This window comes from Macrobrachium rosenbergii, chromosome 39 (genome assembly GCF_040412425.1).
Source record: "Macrobrachium rosenbergii isolate ZJJX-2024 chromosome 39, ASM4041242v1, whole genome shotgun sequence".
Taxonomy (NCBI): domain Eukaryota; kingdom Metazoa; phylum Arthropoda; class Malacostraca; order Decapoda; family Palaemonidae; genus Macrobrachium; species Macrobrachium rosenbergii.
Window position 1 is genome coordinate 6910001 of NC_089779.1, and position 17500 is coordinate 6927500.

Sequence of the window (17500 nt, forward strand, 5' to 3'; positions counted from 1 at the left end):
GGTGACCTACTTAAGACTTCACACAGTCCTGTTCGCGATGTCTTTGCAAGTGTGTCACACAAAGGCGGAAATTGGCATTGAGTCGATTGTTTAGAGTGGTCTTATCTTCTTCTCCTGGAACGGTTTGCAGTTGTCTTTTTTTTTTTTCTATTGTGCTTGGTGGATACTGATCGAGTCTTGGGAATTCCGTTTTCATTGTGACGTGTTAGTTCAGCAGATGAATGAGGTGAGAAGTGGTGGTTAAGAATAGTTGTAGTGATTACGAAATAGCTTTCTTGCGTTAGTTTATAAATATGAATGTTTTATATATATATATATATATATATATATATATATATATATATATATATATATATATATATATATATATACTGTGTATATTTGTAAATATATGTTTTGTATATATATATATATATATATATATATATATATATATATATTATATATGTATATACACACACACAGTGCATACATACATAAGGTGTGTACTTTTGTGAATGTGCGGGTGTGTGTGTGTATGTGTATAATTGTTCCAGACTTTAGGACGCTTACTTAATTGCCGGGAGGGGGTGTCAGATGACTCCCACCCACCCTCCCCAGCACCCGCTCTCCTCCATAACATCAACCCTAAAAGTAACAAGCTACGTCACTCAAGGTCAGTGACCCCGAGCCAGTCGTATTGAGTTCATAGAGGGGAAGCTAAGTTCTTGTAGCAAAGTCACACGAGTTTCCTCATCAAAAACGTCTCGCACACCACGATAATGTCTGACGTTACTCCATCAAGTATATGTTCAATTACTAATATCATTATTATGTAATTCCACCGTAATGCTCTTGTCTCGTAATGATATACTCTTATTGCTTATTAATTGTTTTGTAGTCATTTTTTTGCTATACTTTGCATTTCCGTAGGAAGAGAGGAATTGTCACTTTTTTTTGTATTTCACTTTACCATCTGTTACTTCTTTCTAATGATCGCCATAATCTTTGGAAGCTTGAATTTCATGTCAATGGTCCCTGTGGGCTTGTTCCATACGGGTAGGATTCGCCTAAATAATAATAATAATAATAATAATAATAATAATAATAATAATAATAATAATAATAACAGTGTCACCTCCCCACAACAAGGTAGGAAGGAGGCTATGTTTCCACCGGCGTGACGTAAGTGCGTTTATTATTTTATATCTCTAGAAATAGTCAGCAGAATTTGGCGAAACTTAGCATATATTTGTATAAAAAGATTTCGTACTGACCAATTGGTCGCGGTGGATAGACGGTGTTTTTTTTTACTTTGACTTAATTACTTATCTATCCATTTATTCAATAATTTATTGTTGCTTCCAAGTAATTTGGAAAAACCTCGTGTTATAGAATAAAACCTAATTGACTATTGAGCACTGCCGAGAGTCAAGTTGGTCACCAATACGTAGATTTGTTTTTTGCTATGGGGCGATAGTACAAAACAAGAGAGAGAGAGAGAGAGAGAGAGAGAGAGAGAGAGAGAGAGAGAGAGAGAGAGAGAGAGAGAGATGCATGTTATTAATTATTGTGATGTTGCTAATCGATGGGCTTGTGTTAGATAAATTTCTGCACAGAGGAGGCGCGTACGTAGGGGACTAATGTTAATTTGTCCTTTTTCTGAAAGTCCCCTGTAGCATGAATTAATTTTTCATGACCGTCACAAACTCAGAAAACACACACATACACGAACGCGCATATTACACACACACACACATATATATATATATATATATATATATATATATATATATATATATATAGTATATATAGTATAGAGTATATATATATATATATATATATATATAAATATATATATATATATATATATATATATATATATATATATATATATATATATATATATATATATATATATATATATATATATAACACGAATGCATGCTAGGCTGTATTGAGCACATGTGAACAGTGCACAAAGTTCATAGAGCAGTTCATAACCAAGAAGAAAGTTAATCGATTCCTAGGAAGTTCATAAACCGACTACATGCAATATGTCTGAATAGACCAAGTGGAATTCATGCAATCTTAATGATGATTTTTTAATGAAGTTAAAGGTGAATATATCTTTCATAAACGTAAGTAGCAAAGTATATTAAAGCTGTTTATTCTTATTTAACATCGAAGGGCTATTTGTTTCATAAAAGCCCCCTCCCCCCCAAAAAAAAACCTGTAGTTGAAATGATTAATGCATTTTCAGTGACGTGTATACGTGTGTCTAGATGTATTGTGTCCGTGTGGGAAATATGTCCAATGCTCTTATTTTGCACATGAATAATTGTAACCAATCCATTCACTGGAAAAATGCTAGGAAAGTACATTTTCGTCAAGCCATTGTTAAAAGAAATATTATGGAATCAAGTACAATAAAACTGAAGGCAGATTGTGTTTTAAATATTAGCAAGGGTTCATATAAACTGGATGGTTGGATTACGGAGGCTATATATATATAGTTCAGCAATTCGAAATCATGTAACCTTTTTACCTGTTTTGTTTTTAGGACCACTTTTTACGTAATTGCAGTGTCTTAGATTGTGGACATATTTGCTTGTTTGTTATGTTTTAAAACTGTTTCTTATTCCTTTTGTTTTTATGCTGTTTATGCGATCAGTTTTGCTTTTTGACGTCCATCGGCTGCATTACATTGTGCACTGTACCCTGAAGAAGTGTCTACATTAAATACACGAAAGCCCTTCGTACTTTATTCCTTTTAATATTTCCTTCTGGCTCTTGCAGTACATAGTCACGTGATCATTGTGACGGTAGAGCCTATAGTTATATGTATATTTTTGTCTAGATATAATGATATGTATATTTTTATATATATGTGTATTAGAAAGTTCAGATATTGGCGTCGTCTTTTATAGGATTTAAATTAATTGCTTCATTACCTCTACTCTCTCTCTCTCTCATTTAATTCGATTTACTTGCTCTCTAAAATCAGCCGCTTCTTGTCTGCACTGTTTTAAGAGAGAGAGAGAGAGAGAGAGAGAGAGAGAGAGAGAGAGAGAGAGAGAGAGAGAGAGAGAGAGACCTTGACATTTAAGCTTTCACTGTCTAGCCAAAGTACCAAAAGATATCATGAAAAATTTGTCAGCAGGTACCTCGCCTCAGGCGAGTTTAGTTCGTAGCAGGGATTTATTGAATTGAATTCATATGTACGAGTACATAACTATTCAATTACTCATTCATTTCACCTTTATTTGTCATATTGCTTTTTGCTCTCTTTAGAAAATTATAAATGAGGATTCGGTTGCCATTCGTCATTCCTATTCTTGCTTATTCTTTTTTCTCATCTCTCCGAAATCATTTCCTCTGTTTTCTACTCAGTATCAACATCATCTCATGGTTCCAAGAACCTCAAAATAATAAAAAATTAAAAGATCGTCCTCAGTTTTCTTTCTCCTAACCCACATCCTGCTTCTTCTCGTCATCCATCCTTTTCCAGATTCCAGGAACCACGAAAAGAGAAAAAAAAATGTAAATACAGTCTGGAAGTCAACAAATGTCATGGCCGTCAGTCGAGGCTACGACTTTTCGCGTTCAATAGATAATTTATTGGTCAGATCAATGTTATTTGCACGTGAGAGTATTTAGGATTTTGAAGCAAATAGGATGGTTTTTTTATTTTATACTCGTTCGTGGTCAGGATGTTAGCTACACCAGAGAGATCCGTCAAATCCCATTGTACTATTGTTAACCTAAGTAGTGAGTTATGTACGTGGTAGTTAGTCAGTGGTGGGGGTTAGTGACAACGATGAAATTTACAGCCTCATTAAAGGGCTTATAACTATCACATACACACGTACACAAACATATATTTATATATACATATATACCGTGAAATATTGTCTGTTAAAACAGAATTCCATCAAATATAAGGAGCCCACCCTGAAGAGAGACACAGGTTGGTCTCTGAAATATAGCATTTACTTTCTACATTTTGGCGTTTTTACGGGCTCCTTATATTTGATATATATACATATATGTATGTATACGTATGCATATATTATATATATATATACACACACACACACATATATATATATAATAAAAATATTGTGTAATTTAGAATCGTCAGAGGGAAGAAAAAGTGAAAGATCTAGATGGGTGGCTCGAAAGAGTTATATATTAAGCAGAAGGCTTGTTAGCTCTGTTCTTGGGTGTTCGACGTTCTGCTGATGAACCTCCTATGTCAACGTCGTATAGACAGAGTATGCTGAGCAAGTTTTACTGAATAGGAGGTTCATCCACGATTCACCAGGTAAATTATGGCAGTGGTAATGTTCATCGTGTCGTTTGTTTTTTTGCCTCATCTCCTGTTAAGGGAAGCGATTATATAAATAAATATATATATATATATATATATATATATATATATATACAGTATATATATATATATATATATATATATATATATATATATATATATATATATATATATATATATATATATATATATATATATGTATAGTGTTTCTTCAAGTTACGAGATCTCCTTTATCAAGAACATGCACCAACGGGGGGTGATAGCCACAACCTAGAGCCTGTTTCTAGCCCAGACCCGAAAAACTATGAAAACGGAAAGGGAAGGAAGTCATAGACCTTTATTTTTTCATGTTATAGTCAGGGAAAAACGGGAGCAGGGAGGGAATCCCAAAGCTTGGGAGCAGAGGGAAAGAAACAAGCCAATGACTCGCAATCTGTAATTTCTAGTTTTGGTTAAACCGCATTACTACACCAAAGAGACACCGTAGTACTTGTTACTGTAAGTGTTTCTGAGGTCACTGCAAACTCCAGGCAGTGGAAAAAGCCTTCATCTATTGACATTCAAGTGCTTTGAAGTCAAGCACTCGGCGCTTTTCGTTATTCACTATTTTTTGTGTACACCTGCGGGTGACCTTGGCCATTAAGTCTCTATTCCTGGAATCGTGATTCACAACCGTATTTACGTGAGAGCTCGCTCGCGTTTGTGAAGCCCACTTGCATGTATGTTATTACAACTCGTCCCTCGTACAAGGCCCGTGAACATATTATGACGGCGTTTTTTTTTCTCTTGTGATGTGGAGTTTTGCTTGCATGCAGGCATGTGGGTGAATTTATCGGCGCGCTTTGAAAAATTAAACTTGTTGATGAAATACTCTCGCGCTGTCTGTCTCTCTCTCTCTCTATAGATATATGTGTTTACATACATATATATATAACATATATATATATATATATATATATATATATATATATATATATATATATATATATATATATATATATATATATATATATATATATATATATATATATGTATATATATATATTGTTTCTTCAAGTTAAAAGTTCTCCTCTATTAAGAGCACAGATCAGTGGACTGACAGCCACAACCTAGTGCCTGGTTCTAGCCCAGACCCGAAATAACTATGCATATGGAAATTTAATATATATTTATATATATAAATATATATGTACATACACATGTTTATACACACATGTATATATGTATATATATAATAAATATATATATTTACGTATATGTATGTATCAGGGAGCCCTCGATAGTAATCAAGCGAATTCAATGCAATGAAGAGGTGACATATTACGTGGAAAGCAAAATCAACCTTGATAATGAAATAAAGCATTATGTTCTCCCAGACCGCAAGCGCCTACATCAAGCAGACATGCACCCGACAAAGAAAAACTAAATACAGCATATCTATGTGTCTGTAGTTGCTCCTGGGCCAATTTTTAAGCTGAAAGTCGCATGCAGTAACTATTATGCAATACTTTTTCTCAGAAGGGGAGGCGTTCAGTGGTAATTTTGAGTAATCTCTAATTACTCTTCACTTCGTTCAAAGTCGGTTTCACATGTTCAGCTCTCTAATTTTCTTCAAGCACAAATACGGTAATTAAACCCCGCTGTGTATGTTTTTAACTCTTCTTCTAAAATTTTATTTCGAATATATTTTGCCGAAGAGCTTCGCAGTTATCTTAGTGGTATCTTTTTAAATCATCTCATAAAAGTTTGATCGTAGTTCATAAAGCTGCGATTGTGTTCGAAAACTGTTTATTGTTTGTATGCCGTATTTTTGACAGTCTTGCACCTTGATGTCTTTGATTTTCAAATTTCTTTGGTCGCCTCTTAGTTTTGCATATCGCTATTTTTGACGTTGAAGTGGCATCCATTCCAGTTTTGTATATTCCCTTGGTAATTTAGTTACGTAGTTCCTTGACGTTTATACATGTACTGTCTCATATCTGAAGGGTTCTGCTGACTGCGATTTTATATTATAGTTGTCAAAAGGGGTCCATATCGCCAGGATCGTTCTTGTGGCGATTAAAGGTGTCCTCAAGTGCTTTGTATTGTAATTCGGCTACCAAGTATGTATTCTCAAGTGCTATATGTTCTAATTCGGCTCTAAAATTTGTATTTTCAAGTGCCGTATGTTCTAGTTCGGCTCTCAAATATGTATTTTCAAGTGCTTTGTGTTCTAATTCGTATCAATTATGTATTCTCAAGTGCTTTGTGTTCTGATTCGGCTATCAAATATGTATTTCCAAGTGCTTTGTCTTCCAATTCCAATTCGGCTATCAAATATGTATTCTCAAGTGCTTTGTGTTCTAATTCGGCTATCAAATATGTTATCCTCAAGTGCTTTGTCTTCCAATTCGGCTATCAAATATATATTCAGGTGCTTTGTAATTAAATCGGCTATCAAATATGTATTCTCAAGTGCTTTGTCTTCCAATTCGGCTATCAAATATATATTCAGGTGCTTTGTAATTAAATCGGCTATCAAATATATATTCAAGTGCTTTGTGTGCTAACTCAACTACTAAGTATATTTTCAAGTGCTTGTCTTCTAACTTGATTATGCGGTATATCCTCAGAGACTTTTGTAACCTAACTTAGCTATTATGACATATCAACAAAATGTTTGCGTTATACCTTTGTTTCCAAAGGCTTCAAGATAATTACCGGAGGTTAAGATCCCACAGCGCTCACTGCTGGAAGACAAGAACATTAATCTCTTTCTTTTCTTCATAATAATTAAAGCTATGCTGATAATTGTTTATTGCCATTGATATTTTCATTATGTGAAGTCCTCGGCGTGTCCAAATATTTGATACTGACGGGTAATTCCCTCAACTACCATATAATTAATTCCATTAACCCCCGTACCTACTCACTTTACACGCTACCGCCTTGACCTTTTATCCAATTATATGCTGAATATGAACTTCGACCTAGTTTCATGTCATGTCTTTGTTCTTTCTACAATGCCAATTTACTTTTCTTTTTATTCTAACTCCTACTTAATCTTTTTAATTGTTATGTAAAGAACTGTAATGTTCCGAATGACCTCTCGACTGCTCTAATCCCTCATATTCTTGGATAATGTTTTCATTGAAAGCCTTGAAATCCAAAGAGGAAATGAATGAAGAAATGCTCAGCCATTAGAGACTGAGTCAGAGATTAACTCACATGACTACCTAAATTATCTATGATGGATTTGCTTATTATTTTTTGGGGGGTGGGAATGCAAATATTGAGCAAACACTGGTTTTAAATATTGCATTTAGACAAAGTCTTTTATGAGGAAAGTTACGAACTTTCCTTAATCAGGGAATCAATAATGATTTGTAGATAAAAGAGCAAAAGAATATGAACCCTAAAAACAATATGGGACACACGTACACAGACATACATTAAAGTTATGAATACGTCACATTCGTGTTTTCACAAGCATGCGATCCTGACGTATAACAAGCGTTGGTGAAAAATGACTCTTGATATAAAACAGGCCTTTAATTTCTCTCTCTCTCTACTACAGAGAATACTTCGTTCACTGTATAAACAGAGTTGATAAAAATTGACTGTTGATATAAAGCAGGACATTAATTTCCCTCCTCTCTCTCTCTCTCTCTCTCTCTCTCTCTCTCTCTCTCTCTCTTCTGTAGGGAATACCTCGCTGGCTGTTCCCTCGTATTCAGAGGCAGAATTCCCCCCTCCTGTCAGGCTGCAATGAAATTCCAGCCAGGACAAATCTTCCTGTATTTCTTACTCCAAGCTTTAGAGTTCTCCTCCTGTTCTTTCTTCTCTTGATGCTTAGAAGAAGAAGAAGAATAATATACAATTTAGGCCAAGGGCCAAGCGCTGGGACCTACGTGGTCATTCAGCGATGAAAGGAAAATTTGAGGGTAAAAGGTTACAAAGGCGTAACGGTAGGAAAACCTCGGAGTTACGCTATGAAACAATTGTTAGAAGAGGGTGGAAAGTAAGATGGAAGAAAGAATATGAATGGAGGAACAGTAAAAGGAACGAAAGAGGTTGCAGCTAGGGGCCGAAGGGACGCTACAAAGAACCTTAAGTAACGCCTACAGTGCACCACATGAGGTGCACTGACGGCACTAACCCCGTACGGAGTCTTTGGATTCTTACACCCATCATTTCTGTCTTTTCATTTTCTTGCTTCCTTCGAGCCTGGGCTAGAAAAAGGGGGAACAGGTCGACAGTGCCATTATCCTACGTCCTTAAAAAATGATTCAACAGATATTCATGCATTTTAAAACGAACACATACCAATTATATCATTCGAGTTTAATTTCTTTCAGACAAAAAAATCCAGCGGTAATCACGACATCGTTGTGAAGCTATAATCTTCTGTAACGTTGCTCCCCGTGAGCAAAATTTTAGCCCTAATGACGGCCATTTGCAGATGATGGAAATGGCCGCGATTTTCGTCAAATCTTTTCATCTTCTTCATTCCAGGGATGATATTTCTTTCTTTTTCGCATGCCGGCTTAGATGTTAGTTGCCATGAAATCTCTATCTCTGTCTGTCTGTCTCTCTCTCTTACTCAGCTCGTGGTGCAGGTGGTAGCGCTCTAGGCTCGCAAGCGAGTAGGTCCGTGTTATATCCAAGGACGAGTGAGGAATATTTCCTAAGAATTCCGATGGGCCTCTGTTGAGCTAAGCAGTTCATTAACTTCCTGATTGTTAGTTGATTTGCCGTGGGTGGCAGTTGCTGGCGGCAGGCGAGGAGAAGAAGAAGAAGAAGAAGAAGAAGAAGAAGAAGAAGAAGAAGAAGAGAGAGAGAGAGAGAGAGAGAGAGAGAGAGAGAAACAAGTAATTGTCAGGTCTCCGTCAGAACGTAAACAGCTCTCTCACACAATGTCACGCAGAAGAGCATCAGTTTTCTGCTATTAATTTTCTTATATCTTCGGGGTCTTTGTGTGAGGTCGCTCGCATAATCACGCACCCTAACGCGCGCACGCGCACGCACACACCTTATTAGCCTGCTACAGTCCTGTTATCTACAAAGGTTTCATGGTTTTAGTACCGTTATTCCGTCTATCGGTCCGTCTGTACGTAAGACCAAAGGAAAGTGATAAATGGAATTTTTAGATTTAGTTCTTTAATACATTCTAAAAGTTTATCGGCTTCGTTGATTACTATTGTGACGGCTGTTTTTTTAAAATAAAATGCTCGCTTTTTGCTCTTCGCGAAGAGAGAAAACTTGAACGAGGCAATGTCTTTGTGAATCTACGACTGCGAGGAAAAGTAAGTGACACTATTTATGTAACCGCGCTAACAGCGTCCTTTTAATGTCAAAGAAAATGTAAATGATGCTGAGTATCTTGGGGGCACTCTGCCATTTTTCGTGACACTGACTTTTCATCTCTGACGCCTTTTTCCAGTTCGTGTTTTTATTTTTTTTTTTTACCCTGTTAGTAATTAAAGAATCACATTTATCATCATGAAAAGCTTTCGATTTAGTTCATTCACATAAAATCCACTCTCGTCATTTTAGTTCTTTATACACGCACACACACACACAACACAAATATATATACACACACACACACACACACACACATATATATATATATATATATATATACATACTGGGACATCATGAAATCTACCTTTTTCCACAATCATATTATCCATTAATACCATCCTAGTACCTAAATATTTTTCATTGTCTTAAACAATATAAATGTGCTTTTCATCGTTATCGTAGAGGCAAACCTTCCAGCAATGCTGTTATCTACGTGCTATCAACATTTCCAACTGACCACTACATCTAAAGTACGGCTAAATACGCCATCAAAGAGAACCATAGAATCCATGACGTGCTGTTGGTGAGAAGAGGTGAAGGTGGTGCAAGGAGGAACCCGGATTAGGCGACGCAACTTGCACGCACACCGTGAGGTGTAATCCTCAGCGGATTTATAGCAGCAGAATTTATTCCTTCTGCCTTGTAAATCGTGATTCTGGTCACGTTTTTATGTTGACAAGTTTCTTTTAGAAGTTAGGCGAGGAATAAACTACTTGAAAGAAGGGAACGTATAATTATTCTTAAGGAATAATTAAAAAGGGGAGATATAATTATTTCTAAGGTCAGGCTTTTAGTCGTCAGTGATTCTAAAATCAGTTTCTAAATGACTTCCATATCGGTCATCTTCCATGCTGATTTCGAGGTAGTATTTTGGGAAGTGGTTGTTAGAACTCACAGCCTCGCCTAAGGAAACTCAGAGAGCTTATATGCCAACGGGATCTGGCATTTTATGGTGGTCACCCACCACAGCGCTTATCAAAACCAACGTTATTAACTTCGCTGATCGAACGACTAACAAACCTTGGAGGGTTAGTACCGTCAGTGCACCTCATGCGGTGCACTGTAGACATTACTTAAAGTACTTGGCAACGTCCTTTGGGCCTCTAAGTGTAACCTCTTTCATTCCTTTCACTGTACCTCCGTTCATATTCTCTTTCTTCCATCTTACTTTCCACCCTCTCCTAACAATATTGTCTCATAGTGCAACTGCTTTGAGGTTTTCCCTCCTATTACACCTTTCAAAACTTTCCACTGTCAATTCGCGTTTCAGCGCTCACTGACCTCATAGGTCCCAGTGCATGGCCCTGGTCCTAAATCCTATATTCTATCCTTCAGAACGACTAGCAGGATAGCGGACGTGATAACGGTACGAGTAATGTATGAATACACTGAAGGGTAGTTGGGAGTCTATAAATCCTTGCTTCCCTGATTTCTGGCGTGTCGTGACTCACTCCTTTTAAAGTCATTTGCCTGCAAGGTCACGGGAAGCGTTCAACACCCCCCCCCCCACCACCACCCCAGGGGCGGGAGTTGGGGGCGTACCCCGTGGAGTAGAGGAAAGACGGGTGGCGGATTACTGTACACGAAGTTCACTTTTTGTGACTCGGATATTTTCTGGCTTATATATATATATATATATATATATATATATATATATATATATATATATATATATATATATATATATATATATATATATATATATATATATATATATATATATATATATATATATATGTAATCTGTGAAATTGTGGCAAAGATGAAACTAGCGTATCGAGAAAGCCACCAAATTATCTCCAAGATATTTTTGAAGAGAAAAAATTTTTTCACAAAAGTTAGCATCTATGCGTACAACAATCAAGAATTATGAATTTAATTTGCACAGAATAAAAATTACTTTTACAGCATTCGTAGCATAACGGGACTACAAAAACACTATAATGTTGAAAGTGAACCTATCAAACGCAATGATATCATACTCATCTAGTTTTGCAAAAATGATAAAATATTAAAGAGAAAATGGAGAAGAAATGTAACTTCACCACAACTAGCTCTGTTATATTTACTCACAACATACTGTAGATGCACGGATGCACTATTTTGAAATGATGAATTTTAAATGGATGCTGTAAATGTGGACGTTTCTTTCCGTCAGCAACACGACCAGAAAGGAAACTTTTGTGCAATTGCTTTTGGTTTTCCTTCAGCTGGGAAACCTAACACCCTTTTGCAGCCCAGGCCAGAAGGAAACGAGAAAAGGAAGGTAGAAGGTGGGGCTTAACAACAAAGGACCTTGAAGAAAGATTTCAAAAGGACTGAAGCACAAACATTACCCCAGCAACCTTGAACTGCTCAGTCATTTCTCCAAGAATTGGCGAATCATTTCCCCCCCTTGTTTGATCAGTTAAACATAATATTTGTCTGTGCATGTATCAAAAGAAAATGACGAACTGGAAACTACACCTGACACGGGGGGGAAAAAGACAATCGCTTATAATGAGAGTCGCTCCCTACCGGGGGTTTGCTTCACGCTGACAATAAAACCAGAGAGGAATCACGCAATCCGGCCTGCTGCGGTGGACATGTCAGACTCCCGGAGTCTCGGGGGTACTCGTCCTCCTGCAGTGGCCTACTTCGCCCCCCTTCGGGTTACTGGGACTTTACATGATAAAGCCTTTCCCTTTCATCTTCTTCAGAAGGTGCTTCATCCTTCTTGAGGGTGCTTCAAATGCTTAACCTTCTCAAGGGCGTTCCTTGCATGAAAGTGCTTCATTTTCTTTAAATGATCAAGTAAGCTCCCCTCTGGAAAATGCTTTATTTGACTTACCTTTTCCAGCGTGTTCCTGTCTGTTGCTTCATTACTTGAACCGTTCAGGGCTGTTCCTCACTGGAAGGTGCTTCATACATTTGAATTTATCAAGAGTATTTCTCTCTGGATTGTGCTTCAGGCACTGAAGCTGAGGCTTATCAAGGGCGTTCCTCTCTAGAAGGTGCTGAGCTGCATAAACGTAACGGGATTCCTCTCTGTAAAGGAGCTTGTCCTATGGACACACCAGTGGTGTTCCCCTCTAGAGAGAGTTTCATAATCATAAACTTTTCAGAGATGTTGGTTTCTGAAAGGTGTTCCATGTGCTTAAATGCGTCGAGGGTGTTCCTCTCTGGAAGGTGCTTCATTTACGCGAACTTATCAAAGGCGTTGTTCTACAGAAGTTGCTTCATACGCTTAAACTTTTAAAGGGTGACCCTCTATAGAAGGTTCTCCATGCCCCAGAACTCATTCAGGGCGATGAATATGAAAATCATAGCTCAATTGTGCCCTGATGAGCTTGTGAATTAGCAGAACATTAAATTGCAGGATGAGGAGATAGCTTAAAGATACACGATAAATAAAAAAAAATACAAAATAAAAATAAATACAAAATAAAAAAATACAAAATACAAAAAGATCATAAGTAAATCACTAAAAAACAGGTCTGAAACAGCGACACAACATGAAATGATAAACCCGTAAGGAAATAGGTCCGTAATATCGAAGCAATATAACAAATACAGCTAAGGGTAAAAGATCAAGGAAATGGGTCTGCCCCGTTCTCTGCCTTCTTGCCATTCCATTTCCTCCTGACTTCTCTCAACTAAATTACGCGCTATTAAGCTAATCTTATTTAAACTACCTTATTTAACTATAATATGCAATTATATTTATGTAACATCTTCTTCGATTATTTCTTCAGTGGATTTTTCTTTTCTCTCTTGCTACAGATGCATGATGACAGCCAATCATCTTTCTCTTCAGTCCCTGAGGGCAGCCAGTCAGGCCAAAGATATGGTGAGTATCTTATTTTTTCTAAACGTCCCTGATATGTAATTACTTTTTTTTTAACGCTCACGATATGGTGAGTAACTTTTCTAAACGTTCATGTTATGGTGAGAACTTATTTCTGAACGTTCACCAAACGGTAAGTGCTTTTTCTTTTGAATGTTCACGTTATGGTGAATGTTTTTTTTCTATTCAAGATAATGCGTGAACATTTTTCCTCTAAAAGTTCTAGAAATGGTGAGAACTTTTCTCTACACACTCACGATATGGTGGGTAACTTTTTCTAAACGTTCACGAAATGGTGAGTACGTTTTTCCTATACAATCACGGAATGGTGATTAACTTTTTCTAAACGTTCACCCCGTGGTGAGTACTTTTTCATACACAATCACGAAATGGTGAGTAACTTTTCTGAACGTTCACGAAATGGCGAGTACTTTTTCCTTCACAATCACGAAATGGTGAGTAACTTTATCTAAACGTTCACGAATGGTGAGTACTTTTTTCCCTTCACAATCACGAAATGGTGAGTAACTTTATCTCAACGTTCACGAATGGTGAGTACTTTTTTCCTTCACAATCACGAAAGGGTGAGTAACTTTTCCTACACATTCACGATACGGTGATACTTTTTCCTCCACAATCACGAAATGGTGATTACTTTTTTCCTTCACAATCACGAAATGGTGAGTACTTTTTCTCCTTCACGATCACGAAATGGTGAGTAACTTTATCTAAACGTTCACGAATGGTGAGTACTTTTTTCCTTCACAATCACGAAATGGTGAGTACTTTTTTCCTCCACAATCACGAAATGGTGGGTAACTTTGTCTAAACGTTCACGAATAGTGAGTACATTTTTTCCTTCACAATCACGAAATGGTGAGTAACTTCTTCCTACACATTCGCGATACGGTGAGTACTTTTTCTTTCACAATCACGAAATGGTGAGTACTTTTTTCCTTCTTAATCACGAAATGGTGAGTAACTTTTTCCTACACATTCACGATATGATGAGTAACTTTCATCTAAACGTTCATGCCTTTTGCCAGGTCATTACTTGTAAGAAATATGAGAGTGATTGATTTTCTTCTGCTATGATGAAAGTTTAGGCGTTTGGTACTGTAGAACTAACGTAAGTTCAGTTCTGAGTATGCATTTAATTTTCTACTTTTGAATTCATCTGCTTTTAGAGAGGGAAAATACGTTCGTATTAAATACATTTGGGAAATCTCGATTTTCAAAAGTAAATTTAACTTTCGTGTTTCAGTCTTCTTCATTTAATAATGCAAAATACGATGTATACAAATTGGTGTTGAATTTTATTTCTCAGTAGGTTTGATTTTCCAATTCTGAATTTATTTTTGAATTCATTCACCTCCAGACAGAGAAAATATTATGGAAGCACATCAATATTAGACTTGGGAATGTGATGGTTACATTCAGCACACAGATGACAATACGACGTCACTACGCAATGAACTTTTAAATTCTCGATTTCCTTCTAAGATTTTTCCCGAAAGGAACCATTCTCATTACATAACTCGATCCTATATCAGTTTCCTGTAATATGGACGAATAAATTATATCTCCCAATTAATTCAAAACCGCTTTCTATACCTCTCAAATAGGCGATATAACCTGAGGTTTTTCTTTTCCTGATTGCACAGCAAAAGGAATAGAATTAATGAGGTATTGCCAAGTGGATGTACTGACCCAAAAAAAAGCAAAAAAAAAAAAAAAAAAAAAAAATCACTAACGAGAACTGGGCCAACGAAGCAATGGTTCCCATGCAAGCTGATAATGATGGCGCCCGGAATATTCCTTCGTTTTCACTCTTCATTTTATTTGTTTCTTTTTTTATTTCGACTCTCTCGACGAAATATCAACTGCTCAAGAGTTGTTTTGCTGTGAAGAATCCTAAGTATACTGTACGACCTTCCAGCGAAACAATCTCTTACTACAGTATTTTGAAAGAGACGATGTTGTTGTATTGAAATGAAGAGCATCTGATTTTGTTCAAGGAAGATTAATTTAAAATGCTGTTAAGATATTTTCTGTGAGTTTCCGACACTAGTGTTAATTCCTCGCTTCACGGAACGTCTTTGTTTCATGTTCTTAAATGAGGTCGATTACAGACGTTCTCCGCACCCACTCCTCTCTCTCTCTCTCTCTCTCTCTCTCCCCCATATTAGTCAGAAGACGTTATCCAAGGTTTAATACCTATTAAGTTGTCTGAATGATATAGATGTTCCCCGTCTCCCCTCCCCCAACTCCCCCCCCCCCTCTTACACACAAACACACACACACACACACACGCTCACACATTCAAGTTCAAACAATCTCCCATATCAAATTAACCTGACTAAATGTAGCTTACAGCTGATCGATTATGAGGACTAAGTTATATTTACAAGCTTGTATTATACTTCATACCAATTAGTTTTAATTCATGCGCATTTTCCCCTTTTTTGGTGGAAGCTCTGGAAGGTGTTGGTCTTCCAAATCTCCTAGCTCCATGTCCTTCTACGCTTTGGATGTAACCCACCACAGTCGACTAACCATAAGGTACACAACGACCTGCTGAAGAAGCCAAAGACACCATAGGATTTAAATAAACGCGCCCAAAGCGCTCCGGTTGGCTTGGAAATTCAGCTCGAGTCCTTCATATTACCTAAATGTTTTCCTTTGAAATCCTTCGAATAGGAGTTTCGGGACTGAGGCGAAGGAACTGTCCATTCACGCTAAAATTCGAATCTGGATTAGGACTGCTGCCTTTCCTCTCTCTCTCTCTCTCTCTCACATATACACACACACGCACACACACCCACACAAAAAATAAAAGACAAGAGCTATATGCTATATTGATGCTTTCGAAGCAAAATCAACTGTATTGATATCCTCTCTCTCTCTCGCTCTCTCTCTCTCTCTCTCTCTCTCTCTCTCTCTCTCTCTCTCTCTCTCTCTCTCTCTCTCTCTCTGTCAAATAGAAGATACAAGACAAAAATTGAGAGCTGTACTGATAATTCCGAAAGCGAACTCAACTGCATTGACATTCCTCTCTCTCTCTCTCCCTCTCTCTCACACACACACATAGGAGATTCAATACAAAAACTCATCTATATTCATATTTCTAGAAGAAACTCAACTACACTGACATTCTCTCTCTCTCTCTCTCTCTCTCTCTCTCTCTCTCTCTCTCTCTCCGAAAAAACGACCCTCATGAACTGATAATTACCGGGGACCACAGATGCGTAAACAACGTGATGCATGCAACGTCACGCGCAAGATCTCCCGCTTATGAGACACAGAAGGAATATCTTTTTATGATGACAAACAAACGGTGTTTGTTTTGAATACTTGAAACACAGAGACCAAACTTTTTGGTTGGTTAACAAGAAGCATGAGATACACAAAGCCTTTGTTGAATGGCTAGAAGACTTGGAAAAGAGCCTTTTTTGGTTGACTGCCTGAAGTAATAGGGAAAATTAGCTTGTTAAATACTGCAAAGTCAAGATTGTATTTTGTGTTGAAAGATTGGAAGACGGAAAAAAAACTAGCTGGATAACAGAGAAAAATAATGGTTGAATACATGATACTTGAAAAGCAAACCCGCCCCAAAAAAAAAAAAAAAGTTCGAATACTTTAGAAGATGAAACTTGCAGTTTAAACAACAGACAAGACAAGAAAAGACTTTTGTTCGTCGAACGCCAGAGAGACCCAAAACAATCCAGTCAGACACTATTGGAAAAATAAAAAAAAAAAACGTTTCGAACGAACAGGAGAGAGAGAGAGAGAGAGAGAGAGAGAGAGAGAGAGAGAGAGAGAGAGAGAGAGAGGAAATCTCATCACGGTCCACCGGAAGCGGACGAAGAGGACGATGACGCAATCGATCGTCCATGCAATTCCATTAAGACGGATCGACCGGTAACCCGGGCAGTCGCCGTCCTTTGGACAGATATTACCTCGCGAGCGACGGTCGTCCGCCGAAACGTAGTGATTTCAGGTAATTGGGAAGGCATT

At 37.2% G+C, this 17500-nt stretch overlaps 1 protein-coding gene across 2 annotated transcripts in view; it reads left to right on the top strand.

Annotated features, from left to right (window-relative positions):
• Window positions 1-17500, top strand: part of LOC136825687 (katanin p60 ATPase-containing subunit A-like 2) — a 62985-nt gene that overhangs the window by 12046 nt on the left and 33439 nt on the right. For both annotated transcript variants that reach the window (XM_067082399.1, XM_067082398.1), the window contains exon 2: window positions 13420-13486. In XM_067082399.1, the coding sequence (XP_066938500.1) occupies window positions 13424-13486 (63 nt within the window). In that variant the 5' untranslated portion in view covers window positions 13420-13423. The remainder of the gene's footprint in view (window positions 1-13419; window positions 13487-17500) is intronic.